Here is a 15855-nt window from a genome sequence, read left to right on the forward strand (position 1 = left end):
GCTTTCCCTGGTTGGCAAACTCTCCTTCTCCTCTCCTTTTGTCTTGTAGTTTTGTAAATGCCTCAAGGATGGTGCTTCTCACATTTTATGACAAAAGTCTAAACTGTCAGCCCTCCTGCCCCGCCTCTTCTCCTACCCCATGCAGACTGGAAGCTATGAATACACCTAGTTGCTCAGTAAGTATTTTTATTGCGTGTGAATGAATAAACGACCATCTTAAATTTCAGACCTAAGAAAACAAGACAAAAATGACAGAAATAGGACAAATGGGAAAAGGAAGTTGTTTTGTAATAAAGAAGAGTGGACACCATCAATGCAATGAATTAATGACAAATATGTTCTAACTGGGGCCTCCCAGATGGCTCAGTGGTAAAAGAATCTGCCTGCCAATATAGGAGATGCTGGTTTGATCCCTGGGTTGGGAAGATCCTCTGGAGGAGGAAATGGCAACCCTCTGCAGTATTCTTACCTGGAGAATCCCATGGACAGAGAAGCCTGGTGGTCTACAGTCTATGGCATCGAAAAGAGCAGGACACGACTAAGCACACATGTACTCATGCATGCACGTGAGTGTGAAGGAACAGCTGAACAAGGAAGTCTAAATCTCTAGCAGGCAATGAGGTGCTATAGTTCTGGAGCTCAACTGAGGTCTCAGGGCCAGAGATACTGAGCAGTAAGTCATCTGATGAAAGCTGATAGCTGAACATATACATTAAAGAATTTTCCAAAGCAGAGAGAAAAGGGTCCACGTCTATATGCTGGAGATAATATGTTAAGGGGTGATAAGCAGAGTCAGTGAAGAAGAGAGCGCTGAGCAGGAGGGAAGAGAGCACACAACAGTGATGGGAGCTAGATTAAATGCACCTTGTGCATTTAAAGGAAATCACCTTTCCTCTGATAACTGGCACCATGACTTTACTTTATGGGTGACTGATAAACATTATTTGAATTGGGATGATTTTCAGAGGTCAATATGAATTAAAGATACATTTCAGAATATTAAGGCAACACAACATATAAGGATATACAGCAAGTAGATGTGGGTCTTGGAGTGGGGTTGGAAGAATGTGGAGAGATGTAATTATGGAAGAAGCTTCACTGCCAAAAGAGCAGATTAAAAAGGAGAGTGAACTGGGTAGTTTTTGAAAGATGGTGGAGACAGGTGCACAGAGGTAGGTATTGACATACTTTTACCTGTAGCCTGCAAGGACAACAATTAGGACTTTAACAATGTTTTTTCACTAATTATTTGACACAAAAACCTGTCATTCATAACATTATTAGCTATCTGAGATTAAGAGCCCTGTCATAGAGTTTTCTTCTATCTCCTATAATTGTCAAACAAAGACAATTACACAATGGGAATTTTGTAATTCAGAACCTGAATCAAAGTGACTGTACTTTAGTTGCTCATTCCTAGGGAGAAGAGAGTATCATCATTTTATAACTATTAATAAATGGCAACCAAGAGCCATTTCATTTCTAGAATCTCATGTAGACCTACTGGGATAACCTAATGACCTGTTAGAATACCAAGAATAACACTAGACGTTCAGGGACCCCATACATTCTTCTAAGATGTACCACAACCTATCCTGAGCTGTTGAGATGGTGCCGTGAGAAGATGTTATTGTTATTGGACGGATGTATATGCAGAAGAGGAAACTGGACATTAACTACACAGAGGCAGAGTGATCTTAAATGACAGCAAAGGTACTGAGTAAGAGTCAGGTCCTATTTAGAAGCCTGCAGAACCTAGAAAACTAAAGAATACTAGAGTAAACAGGAATGGAATGTGCTGAAAAAATGAGCTAATGATGGTATGTGATCTGTAAACCAGCTTATCTGTTTTAATTACTTTCCAAGCTGTGCCATGTCTTAAACGATATTCAAGCCTGTCCAATGTTTTCTCTACTTGCCTCCAGTGATTAATATTCCAAAAATGGTTTAATTTAGGCAAGCCTCCACAAAGATCTCTCAAATGAGCCAGCAAACCAGTGCTAACATCTGTGTGGTACATCAATGAAGATGCATTCAAAGAGACAAATATGCTGATATCATGGGGACTTGCAAACTGAGTTTAAAGCTTTTCAAAATATTCAGAAAGATTCACATGGTTAGGCAGCTAAATCTCAGCCAGGTCCTACATGACTATAAGCTAACGTTTTCAGTGTAAATGCCTCCAATAAAAATTTAATTTTCACTTTTCCCAGACAATGTATTCTCTAGGAAAAATAGATGTCCTACCAAGAGTGAGAGCATATACAAATTCAATCTACTGTTTATCTTCAGTTTATACAATTTTGCCCATCATCCTTTTTAAATTAGAGAATGATGCAGTTGAGCAAACATCATTGGTTTTATCAACTCTAGAGAGAAATTTACTCGGTTTCCTCTAACAGCTGCCTTGTCACTTTGCTCAGCCTCATACTTACATGTCACTGGCAATGGAGGAGTTCCGGGACATGGACTTTGGCGAGAGGTCATAATCGCTGTCGGAGCGGTACAGGAAGGACTCCCGACGCTGACTGTGGACAAAATTTGCTTGGAGAATCAGCCCAGATCCCGGGCTGGTCATGGGATCCAAGGGACTGCGCCCTGAAGACGTGCCATTGTCCACATCGAAACTGTCAACAAGGAAGGAAAGGATGACATTGCGGTGAACTGCACGCTGATGTTTGAATAAAGGGAGATTTCACTTTAGGAAGTAACAATAGGCAACCTAGCAGCTGATTCCTTTGGTTAAAAAAAATTATAGTACCAACCAGAATACACAAAAGAAAAATAACACACTGACTTCATACACTTGCCTTCCCAAGCTTTTGAGTATTTCTGCTAACTGACCAGATATAAGATACATAGATCTCTCTGAACGCAATCTCAGTAAAAAGGAGCCATTCTGCAAAGACTGGTTCTCCTTAGAAGTCCTTTTATATAGTAATTTACTAAATATTTGGGTTCAATTCAACAAGTGCTCATGACATGTCTAATATGCTTGTTTCCCCAAAGCTGAGCTTCTCCGGAGTAGCTTCTCCATTCCTACCAACATCTATCGAATCACAAATTTCTGCTGTAGCCACTTCCCTCCATCCCCACTGCCAACATATTAAGTTCAAGATTCCATCAACTCTCACTTATATTATTATAAGAGTTTTAAAAGTAGTCTCTTGAATCCATTTTTCACCCTGTATGACTCTCCTTAAAATGTAAACCTGACCATGTAATTCATCAGCTAGAAGTCTTCAGTAGCTCACTGTTGTCCCCAGAATAAAGGTCACATGCCTTGGCTAACTGACAGAGTCATGGGCATCTGTCCTCAAGGACAATGAGCCCTTTTCCCAACCTTGACGTGCAACGCTCTCCCATCGAGCCATTCACGTTCCCTTCATGCTCAACCACCGCCTCCCTGTCTCAGGGTCTCACTACCTAACCTCCTTCTCCCCAGTTACTCGGCACTACACTCTCCTGCCTAACCATTATTCGTCCTTGATGGCTCAGCCTCCACTGGGAAGACTGACTTGATACCCCGGAGCTTCATGAGACGTCCTTCCTCTGCACCCCCAAGACTCATTCCCACTCCCTACTGGTGGCGTTTATAAGGAGCTGGAAATAATTTCCATGTGATCTCCATTCCTAGCCTGTGAGCTGAGAACGAAGATTCTAGGTTTTCTAAGCACTCACATGGCCCTTCAGAAAAGTGGTTTGAACTAGTGATCAAATGAATGAAAGGCACAATGCTCAGCAATAGAGAGTCTGGCGAGAAAAGAACTACAGATGCCACTCTTGATATCACACACTTTATAACCGAGATAAACCTTCTACAGAGTTTTTCTAGTCAAGCATCAACCAGTATTAAAATGAAGTCAACTCTTGTGCGTTCCTATAAGAAGAGGATGTTAGCTCACGATAGCCCAGCAAGTATGTGGTTTAAAAACTTGTTAAATGAGTAAATGAATGAATGAATTCAAGCTCAGTTGTTATCAATGTTTTCCCCATTAGAATCTTTATCTAAACTATCAACTAGCTAGTTTTTAAATATTCTTTTGCTCCTGGAGTGATTAATAGTAGTATTATGACCCAAAGACTGAAGGCCAAAGTTGAAGAATTATCCAAATACTTGATGTTTCATGAATCGCCTATGATTCTATGACCAAATGAGAACACTGACTCTAAATCATTCCGTCTAGTAGAAAGCACACACACACACACACACACACAGAGGAAAAACTCAAAATCTAGCTTAGCCAGTCACAGACACGTTTTTCAATTCAAAATTTTCTTAGAATTTTATCACTTTACAGATGCATTTATTTGGTCCTTAAAGGACACTGAGAGATTATCTACTTGAACAGATTCATTTCATGGACGAGGACACCAGCTCCTAGAAAGGTTAACTGACCAAAGTTACCAAGCTAACTTCCCTGGTGGCTCAGAGGTTAAAGTGTCTGCCTGGAATGCGGGAGACTCGGGTTCGATCCCTGGGTCGGGAAGATTCCCTGGAGAAGGAAATGGCAACCCACTCCAGTACTCTTTCCTGGAGAATCCCATAGAGAGAGGAGCCTGGTAGGCTACAGTCCATGGGGTCGCAAAGAGTCGGACACGACTGAGCGACAAACTATTACTACCAAGCTAACTGGATTATCTACTAGTCCTGAAGTTCTCCCAGCTATAATGCATAATCGTGTAAACCACAAATGTGTGTTAGCAATGAAAAGAAAGTGAAAGTCGCTCAGTCCAACTCTTCGTGACCCCATGGAATAGTCCATGGAATTCTCCAGGCCAGAATACTGGAGTGGGTAGCCTATCTGTTCTCCAGGAGATCTTCCCAACCCAGGAATCGAACCCAGGTCTCCTTCACTGCATGCGGATTTTTCACCAGCTGAACTACTACGGAAGTCCTAGGTGACACCCAAAAATGGACATCTGTTGCACATGGACAGACAGACACTTCACGCATCTGGGATTTTAGCAGTCCTGAGGAAGGCTAGAGGGAAAGGATTTCTAATTATTAAAGAGACTTATACCAGATCTCTGGCAAGTTCTTCTTGGATATGCTTAACTCAACAAGCATTTATTAAATACCTACCATGAGCACACTGAGTTACAAAAATAAAGGCAATGAGATTAATCCAAGCAGGGATATCTAAGAAATCTTCAGGGAAGAATGGTATTTAAAGAGGGATTTTGAAGGCATTCAGTATACAGTTGAAAGACATAAAAGACCCCTGCTTCGGGAGAGGATAAAGGGTGATTTCTGCTCTAAGGAGATAGTCATGGCAGCTCTTCAGCATGAGGAGGTTTTAATGTGAACATATAAAACACATGTTTACGTTATTTCCCTTCAATATAAAAATGTGCTTACTGTTTTAAAAAATAAAAGATAAGTACCCTTTTCACACCATGCAGAAACAGAGGTATATAAGAGCTATCGGAGCATGGTTTGTGGTTCAGTTCTTCTCAGTTCACCTGAGGAAATACCAATATTACTCCCAAATCAGTAATTTGTATTATTATTATGTTTTCAATTAAATCAAGAAAGTCTTAATTAAAAAAAATTTCTCCACTATCAGTTTTGTAAAAAATACTGCTAAGTATCTTTAAAATTTTAACCTTTTTTTACAGTTATATTACCTATTAACACCAAACATTTATTAATAGGTCATAAAACACTTGATACAGGATAGTCTATGGGCTTTGACAGTTTTCTTGGCAGGTTGTAGTATAACAATTTGTCCACTAGAGGGAGATCGTTTTCTTAAGGAAAATCTATTATAAATACACGTAAAATTCAAAACTATTTATTTCTTAAAGATTTATGAAAACAACCTTTTAAATATTTTTTAAAAAATCTCTTATAGGTCCATAGGAAGTGATTACCAAATATAGATAAAAACACATTAGCCTAAGAAATATTATTAGCTTTACAGATTGATGCTGCTAAGTCCCGTCAGTTGTGTCCAGCTCTGTGCGACCCCAGGGACGGCAGCCCACCAGGCTCTGCTGTCCCTGGGATTCTCCAAGCAAGAATACTGGAGTGTGTTGCCATTTCCTTCTCCAGTGCATGGAAGTGAAAAGATAAAAGTGAAGTCGCTCAGCTGTGTCCAACTCTTCGCAACCCCATGGACTGTAGCCCACCAGGCCCCTCTGTTCATGGGATTTTCCAGGCAAGCATACTGGAGCGGGTTGCCATTGCCTTCTCCATTTACAGATTAAAAATGACCTAAAAATGGTCACTGTTAGTAGGTATTCACTCTTACTTTTTAAAAAATGAGCTCTTTTGTAAATATTAGAACTGAGGATCTTCTCCTGGAAGAGATTAGGTTGAAAACACATCAAGGCAGTAATTCATTCAGTGGATAGCAAATTAACTGAGACTTTATTTAGGCTGAAAATATGGGTGATTTCAAATAAGCTATTCATTTTTGAAATGTAACTTTATAAACAATGTCATGGTTTTATTAATAAAACAAGTAGGAGATGAGGGGTAACCCTAATCTTAGATGTTGGTACCAAAGAGGTCACTTGTGAATTTGCCAAACACATTCTTGGCAAACACTTTAATATAATAAATCCTCCTTTGACTCACTGCCAACTAGATGGAGTCCAGGATAAGACTGGACTGCAAGGAGATCCAACCAGTCCATCCTAAAGGAAATCAGTCCTGAATAGTCACTGGAAGGACTGTGCTGAAGCTGAAACTCCAATAGTTTGGCCACCTGATGCGAAGAACTGACTCATTGAAAAGACTCTGATGCTGGGAAAGATTGAGGGCAGAAGGAGAAAGGGACGACAGAGGATGAGATGGTTAGACGCCATCACCGACTCAATGGACATGAGTTTGGGTGGACTCCGGAGTTGGTGATGGACAGGGAGGCCTGGTGTGCTGTGGTTCATGGGGTCGCAAAGAGTCGGACATGACTGAGCGACTGAACTGAACTGAAGGATAAGATTAGCAGAAGTTTGGGAAAGTAAGTACAGAGGCAGGGAGAGTGAGTAAAATGACGATGGTGAAAATAATAATTACAATGATGATAATAAAACATCTAGAACACTCTAGGAATTGTGCTGTGCCTTATATATATGGTATCTCATTAAATCCCCACAGTAACCCTTTGAAGTAGGCACTATATTTTCCATTTGACCAATGAGGAATCTCTGTCACAAAGAACTGACTCTATGTTAAGTGACACGTTCAAGGCCATACAGTTTGTAAGTGGGTTTTAAACTCAAGCTTTCTGATTTCAGGTCCTGGGAGAATGGCCCTATGTTTATGTCTCTATTGCAAAGCCTCCTGTTATCTGTTACAAAAATAGAAAAAAAAATCTCTTAGTTTCCTAACTTTGACAGAATTTCAAATGTTAACTCATTGAAAATAACATTCTGATCAATTTATGGATCAAGCATGCCAAGGCTAATTCTGGGGCTTGGTCTTTATGAGCCTCAGTTTTGGAATTCGCAGGATCCCTATTTTTCCAGTTATGAGCACAATGGTAAGGTGCGAAAGAATCTCTGTTATAACCCCTGTGGTAGGTTTCTTTCCAGAGTCATTTGGAACAGGGAGGGTTGGTGAGTCTGCAGCAGGCAGAGGGGTGGTAAAGAGTTGTGGCCCTGCCAGCCTGCTGCAGTTAGAACTGCTGAAGGCTCTGTGCACTGGGCACAACTCGTGACCTTTCACTCCACTCAGGACCCTTTCTGTGGAACCTGCCAACAACAACAACAAAAACCCCAAAGAGAATACAAGCAAACTGACCAACCAACCAAACTGCTCCCCAGCTCTCTACATTGTTCTGAATCAGTGCAATTACTGGACTACATGTCCTGAGCCACCTTCCCTTTGGCCTGCGTCACTATTCCCACACTTCGTGTTTCCTGACCTTGCAATCATCGGTCCACTTAGGGCCATTTCTCTCTTTTTGGCCTTATTTTAGACCCTGCTCCCCTGGTTTATGCATTTTGCATCTCTTCTTGGCCATAATGTGGAGTCTCTCCTGAATCATGGTTCTGCTGTTTTCATGGATGAACAGCTCATCTCATGTTGCCTGGCCATCAGGACTTTATACTCGACACTGATCCCCAGCATGGAGCTGGATGGAAGTGAGACTCATGAAGAGTCCAGTGGGGCCGCTTCAGGGAGCCCCAAAGTAAAGATGTCCCATTACCAAAGCATCTCTGAAGAGCTCCACCAGGGAAGACCCTGGAGAGAAGCCAGTAGATGCTGAATGCTGGAGGGAACCCTAAAAGCCTCCACCCATGCCAGGAACATCTCAGAGCTGCTTCTGTCGCTTTGTATTAACAACAAGGGTGCACTGATAACAGAGATCTTCCCACTGGGAGGTGGGGAGATAACCAAAAATATTCCAGGACATTCACTTGGGAATTAGAAAGCAAAGCAAAGCAAATTTCAGTCACTCAGTCATGTCTGACTCTTTGTGACCCCACGAACCACAGCATACCAGGCCTCCCTGTCCATCACCAACTCCCAGAGTCCACCCCAAACCATGTCCATTGAGTTGGTGATGCCATCTAACCATCTTATCCTCTGTCGTTCCCCTCTCCTCCTGCCTTCAGTCTTTCCCAGCATCAGGGTCTTTTCAAATGAGTCAGCTCTTCGCATCAGGTGGCCAAAATATTGGAGTTTCCATTTCAACATCAGTCCTTCCAATGAACACCCAGGACTGATCTCCTTTAGGATGGACTGGTTGAATCTCCTTGCAGTCCAAGGGACTCTCAAGAGTCTTCTCCAACACCACAGTTCAAAAGCATCAATTCTTCTGCACTCAGCTTTCTTTATAGTCCAACTCTCACATCCATACATGACCACTGGAAAAACCACAGCCTGACTAGACGGACCTTTGTTGACGAAGTAATATCTCTGCTTTTTAATATGCTGTCTCAGTTAGAAAACATGGTCTAAATTTCAAATCATGGTTCTGCCACTTTTCTAGTTGTATGCTCTTAGGCAGTTGCTGTACTAAGCCTCCCTTTCCTGATAAGGACAATTATAGTATCTAGTTTTAGGGCCCTATGTAACGTTTAGAAAGCATTTAGCACACTGCCTGGCAGCTAGCACTTCCCAATATATAGGATCTATTGTTACTCAGTTGTTATGACTCTTGCTTTGAGGGTGACTTTCCACCCAGATTGTTCCTGAGTATGCTGCCTGGGGAAGAACCTACTGGGGAGGGTGGGGTCGGGGACAGGGGGAACTGAGGGCTGGAATCAACCTTGGCAATCAGTTGCGGTGACAGGTGCTGGAGCCAGACTGCTCTCACCACTTGAGCTGCTTTTACAACTTAGCTGTGTGTCTCCACCCCACTCTGTAATCCCAGTGTGATAACATCCAGGGAGAGGGTGGAGACTGTTGATTTTTCTCTAGATATTCCTCACTGAAGAAAAAGAACAATTTCCTGCTAGGAACGTGGAAGGCGTGGAAACCCCAACATCCTGGGTGGGGATCCAGGCAAAAAGAATAAGCAGGAACAGTCCTTCAGATACCAGGCCACTGGGTGTAGCTTGGTACCTATACTCGCTGCACAATTACACTGCTGTTTATTTTCCTATACCTGACTCTTTTGCATATGGTAGCCCATGCCGTTGGCTCTATGACGGAATCCATTTTGGTGCTTTACCATTCAGGATGAGGGGGCTGATTTGCCCCCAAGCTTAATGAAATGTAAGCAGAGTTGGATAATTATTTAAAATTTTTTTTCTGTATATAATAAGTGTTTTACCCACTGTTATCAATACTACAAGGCTATGAAACCTGTTTCCAACCAACACCAGTGATATTTTCCATTCAGGAATTTCTTGCAGATCTAATACCTTCTCTGGAGTAAAGAAAATACTGCTTCTTCCAATTCCCTACCTTAATATTTACTTTGCTAGGGTTATCTATAGAGATAGGATTGTAGAAAACAGTATTCTACAGAGAGGTGCACGAATGGCGATTTTCCTCAAATCAATCCCCAAACTCCATTTCAAATTTGCATAGGACATCATAAGAGCGCCTAGTATTCGGGACGTTAGTAAATTAGAAAGTAAGTGACACTGTGCATGTTACCTTGCATAATATGTATATTTGCATGAAGGATGTGTAATTTTACCCTTTGTTTTCACAGATCATTTTTTATAAACAAAAGCGTGACACATAGGGGAAAGCTGTACGCTTCTTTATGGGTAAAAATACCAAATGATCTCAGGGAACACAGTATTTGTTTCTGACATGCCCATGACACTCCTGAGTCACAGAGACCAATAGAGAGAGTCAAGTTGAAAATGATGGCGTGAGTTTAATGTTTGGGTTGGAGGCCAAAAGGGACAAGCTGGACTTGCTTTGTAAGTTTTTGCCGAACGGGATGGCAAAAGGCTGATTTTTCTAAAACGTTCAATCTAAAATGTAAAAAGCTCAAACTCAGAATTATTTTACTTGAGGTTTATAGATGATTTTGTTTTAATTATTGAAGTATAGTTGATTTATGATGCTGTGTTACTTTCTGCTGTACAGCAAAGTGATGCAGTTATACATATAAATATATACATTTTTAATATTCTTTTTCATTATAGTTTATCATGGCATACCATATATAGTACTCTGTGCTATACAGTAAGAGCCGTTGTTTTTCCATTCTGTAGATAAAGGTTTACATTTATTAACCCCAACCTCCCACTCCACCCTCCCTCAAACCACTCCCTCTCCACAGCAACCACCAGTCTACTCTCTGTGTCTGTGGCTCTGTTTCATAGATGCTAAGTCGCTTCAGTCGTGTCCGACTCTTTGCGACCCTACGGACTGTAGGCCACTAGGCGCCTCTGTCCTTGGGATTCTCCAGGCAGGAATACTGGAGTGGGTTGCCATGCCCTCCTGCAGGGGATCTTCCTGACCCAGAGATCAGACCTGCATCTCATGTCTCCTGCACTGGCAGGCAGGTTCTTTATTACTAGCACTACCCGGGAAGCCCCTGTTTCATAGACAGGCTCATTTAAATTTGTGTCATATTTTAGAATCCACATATAAGTGATATCATATGGTATTTGTCTTTGTGACTTGTTTCACTTAGTAGGATAATCTCAGCCTCTTCTATCCCTGGTTGTTCCTTGAACACATGTGAGCACTCCCTGCCCAGAGCCTTGGCATTAGCCAGAATATTCTTGACCCAGGTACCAGTCCAATGCCACCTGCATGATGAGATATTCCCAGACTACTCTACTGAAAACTGCCACTCTAATCTAGCCTTTCCTAGCCTCCTAGTGAGAGAAACTCTTGTATATTGTTGAAGGAAATGTTTGTTGGTATGGTCCCTATGGAAAGCAGTATGGAGGTTCCTCAAGAAATTAATAGAACTACCATATGAATCAGCAATTCCAATTCCGGGTATATAATATCCAAAGGAAATAAAACCACTATCTTGAAGAGGTATGTTCACTGTAGCACTATTTACAATAGTCAAGATATGGAAACAGCCTAAGAGTCCAATGACTAATGAATAGATAAAGAAACACACACACATATATGGAATGAATATTATTCAGCTATGAAGAAGAGAAACAAATTCTGCTGCTTATAATAACATGGATGAATTTTGAGGGCAATCACACTGAGTTAATAAGTCGGAAAGAGAAAGACAAATACTGTATGATCTGATTTATATGCATAATCCAAAAGAAGCCCACAGACACCAGAGAATAGACTAGTGGTTGTTGGGGGCTGGGAGAAGGGGTAGTGGTGGTTAAAGGGCAGAAACTTCCAGTAGTAAGATGAATAAGTTCAGGGATATAATGTACAACATTGTAACTGTAGTTAATACAGCACAGAATTTGAAAATTGCTAAGAGAGCATATTTTTAAAGTTTTCACCATACGCACAGCTGTCACTGTTTGAGGTGATGAATGTGTTAAAACCTTTTTGTGGTAATCATTTTGCAATATACACAATACAGAATCACTACTTGTACACCTTAAACTTACATAATGTCATATGTCAATGATATCTCAATAAAGCTACGAAAAAATAAAGGGGCCATATAAAAAAAATAGGATTTGCCACCATTTAATAGAATCTGTCTTGAACATCTTCCTGTCTGCCCTCCAGTCAGCCATGGAATCAGGGGTAGGAACCTGGCTCCATGGCACTTTGAGAGTCTGTTTTGAGAAAAGTAATGCCCCTCCAAGTTCTTACTTTTGCAAATTTTACAAAATCTGTAACTATGTGGTTATTAAGCCTTTCTTCTAGAACTTAGAATGGAGCCGAGCCAGTGAAGGGCTCTAAGCTTGACCTTCATTCGTTTCCCTGTGCATCTGGGGCCATAACAGAATGGGAAAGGACAGGGAAACAATGGAATGACTGAAAATGGGAATGTGGCATCATATTTTTTCCCTAAAAGATACATTATTATTAAGGCTAGTTTTTTCCTAATTCTTTTCTTTCTTAATTTTTTTGATAGCCAAAAAGTTTCCAAAGCGTACCCATACTTTTCATAACTTTGCTTGCTATATGCTTATGCTCCTTCTTCCAGATGAGTGATCCCACCTAGGATGCTAGAATCCCTTTGAATGTCTGAGAAGGATCTTTTTTAAACCATATGTCTCTACAGAGATCATGATTTTCTCTTTGAGAAGTGGACTTTAAAACGTGGTTCTCAATCTCATTTCTGGCTATTCACATATTTAGACTTATTAAGAATTAATTTTCAAATGGCTTAATTGGATGAATAATAATGATCAAATATTAATAAGTCCTTTGTGAAAGTATCATTAAATATCATATATTAAGTAGATTAAATGTCTAGATAAGTCTTATAATAACTGAAAACAAAAACTGTAATAGTTCTACCAAAATTGCCTTTAAAAATATAATGCAAATCTGACTCTTTGCCACTATTGAATACGAAAATTTATACACCATGTTTTTCTCTGAGTCTGGACTCTCCCTCAAACAGGTCAGGAAACAATTAACCAAGCCATACTATTAAATCTATTTTGGAGAAGTGATATCACTCAGTTTCCAACCTCAATGATCCAAACAGATGGGTTTTTCCACTTTAATGAAAGTGGAAGAGAACAGGGAAGGGCTTCAGAGAGCCGTGTGGCCTGAATTAGATACCATTTCTTCAATTTCACCATGGTAGAGCAATTGTAAGAATGTTCTGATGGTTATACAGGATCAGTGCTTTCACAATTCTTTAAAATATATCACAGAGAATAAAGACACAGATGTAAATGCCCACACCAAACAGTCTATGATTCATTGTGCTATGAACCTACTGATATTTGCTTTCCTTTGTGATATCTTATATGAGGTGAATCATACGAACTTGTAAATGATCCTTCAAATGTTTTAAGACATTGACATGGACTGCCAAACAGCTGTGGGACTGATCCACTCCAACAATGATTTTGAAGAGTAAAGATATATATTTTTTTATATTTCCTTGAAATGGTTTTATAATCCTGACTAAAGACAACAGAACGTTGGAAAAACATAGAATTCAACAATCAAAGCCGTGAATATAGCAAATTATGCTCGCCATCTGCCAAATTCCAGTCTCTGCTTATTCCTAGGCAGTCAAGAAGTCCTCATTTCTACACTTCTTCTGCAATTAAATTTGGTCATGTAAGGGATAGATATGACCAGAAATCTCACATGCCACTTCCAGGACTGGCTCAGAATTCCTCCTGAGTGCCTGGCTATGGGTTGTTCTTTCTGCTTCTCCTAGTTGGATGCTGAAGGTTCTGCAGCGACAAAGGATGGGAGGAACACAAATGAAAGGATCCTGGTCCCCAAATGACAGCAAGGAAGAGAGCTGTTTTCCTACACACCACCCTAGATAGTTACTTGGTGAAAAATGAACTGACTTTAAAAAAAAAAAAAAGGCACCCCATTGAGGCCCAAGTAAAACTCTGCCTCTTTAAATTCTACTGTATTCATACTTGGTTGAGATTTTTCTCTTTAACGTTCCTTGGTTCTGCTTATTTTCATGAAGACATTTCTTATCATCTAGTGCTAAAGAAGTGTTGGAGAATGCGTTCATAGCCATTACACACAGTGGTGGTTGTTCTGTAAAGAGGGAAGGTCTGGTTCTGTTTTGCATTGATGAAAATCAGGAAAGCTAGGGAGGGCCAGTTGAACATGAGTCTGTCTGTGGATCACAGACAAGGAGTTGCCTTCTCCAGGGATTCGGATCCATGCTCCACTGGAGTCAAGAAGGTCTTAGAAACTAGGCTTGTTTTGCTTTGAACGGGACTCCAGACCAAACTGACAATCTGAATGTATACATTTCTAGGAGTATACGGACCAGAGTCTGAAAACAAGTTCTAGAAATCCTGGGTAAGTTCATAACTTACCCAAATGTAGACTAGAACCACTCATCACCGTTATCTAGTTCATTTGCAATGGAATCAGAGCTGAGCTGGTTTTTTGTACTGGGAATGATATAGGTTGGTGCAGATGCCTAGGGCCATCCGTCCTGTTCTAAACTCATAGACTAAATGCCCTTCTAGAGCCAGATGGTCTTCTCTAGGAGGAGGAGAGAGTTACCTGGGACATTCTCTGGGCTGTATGGCTTCAAACAAAATGGAGTGTTGTCTAGTTTGGGCTTCCCTTCACTGAATATCAAGGCATTTTTGCTATGAAAAATATTTCATTTCACCCTAGAGATCAAACTCAAATGATCAAATCTGGTCGAAATTAAAATTTAAAGATCAGCAAAGTATATGAATATGTTTGGATTTTTTTCCTTCCAACATAAGTTTAAACATCTATTCTTTTTTATAGCTTAATGTATAAAAAATTATAGAATTTATTTTATAAGATACCTGTTCTGTACAGGCAAACACATTTTAAATTAGATTATCTGCCAGTGGTACTGATTTTGTACAGGACAGGCTGGAGATTCCCTGGTGACTCACACAGTAAAGAATCTGCCTGCAGTGCAGGAGACCTAGGTTCAATCCCTAGGTCAGGAAGATCCCCTGGAGAAGGGAATAGCTACCTACTCCAACATTCTTTCCCGGAAAATTCCATGGATAGAGGAGCCTGGTGGGCTATAGAGTCCATGGAGTCACAAAGGGTCGGACACGACTGGGTGTCTAACACTTTCACTTTGAGGCTGGAGATTAAGGTTTATTTACATATTTACACTATGGTGATACAATGAAGTACTAAAATTTTACATGCCTGGAATCAAAACAAGTACAGTTCCTATTAGGAAATAATGTATCTGAGGATTCTGGCATGACCATCTGCTGTAGCCAGTTAGAGAAATCTTTGCTAGATTGAAAGGCTGTGCCATTACAAATGGCCTTGTTTACACTGTACTTAAGATATCGCCACATCCTGAAGGTGATGAAGTAGTTTCTGCAAATATTCATTAAGCACCTAGTATTGCCAGGCACCAATGTGGAGTTCCCTGGTGGCTCAGATTGTAAAGAATCTGCCTACAGTGCAGGAGACATAGGTTCGATCCCTGGGTTGGAAAGATCCCCTGGAGAAGGGAGGTATTCTTGCCTGGAGAATTCCATGGAGAGAGAAGCCTGGCAGGCTAGTCAATGAGGTCCCAAAGAGTTGGACACAACTGAGCGACTAACATTTTTACTTCTTTTCACTTCACTGGGAAGAAATGGAGTGCATTGAGAAGACACAAGTACTATAGTGGTTGCACTGAATTTCTACTCCTAAATTAAAATAAGACTTTTTTTTCCTTCAGTACAACCAAATTCCTGGTGATAGTGTTCATAAATCCTATTGATGTGCCAAGTCCATAGTTGAGAAAAATACACGGCTGTCACTGCTGACCTCCTTTGCTTTGTTTTTTTGAGATCCTTTGCTATGTTTTTAAACTCTTTTAAAAGTCGGATTTT

General features: G+C 40.6%; 1 protein-coding gene across 1 annotated transcript in view; it reads right to left on the reverse strand.

The window, feature by feature from the left end:
- PDE4D (phosphodiesterase 4D) overlaps positions 1–15855 on the reverse strand; it is a 377805-nt gene that overhangs the window by 233833 nt on the left and 128117 nt on the right. The window contains exon 2 of the mRNA XM_040262566.1: positions 2436–2627. Within this exon, the coding sequence (XP_040118500.1) occupies positions 2436–2627 (192 nt within the window). The remainder of the gene's footprint in view (positions 1–2435; positions 2628–15855) is intronic.

The sequence above is a fragment of the Oryx dammah genome, unplaced genomic scaffold, assembly GCF_014754425.2.
Source record: "Oryx dammah isolate SB20612 unplaced genomic scaffold, SCBI_Odam_1.1 HiC_scaffold_20, whole genome shotgun sequence".
NCBI classification, from domain to species: Eukaryota; Metazoa; Chordata; class Mammalia; order Artiodactyla; family Bovidae; genus Oryx; species Oryx dammah.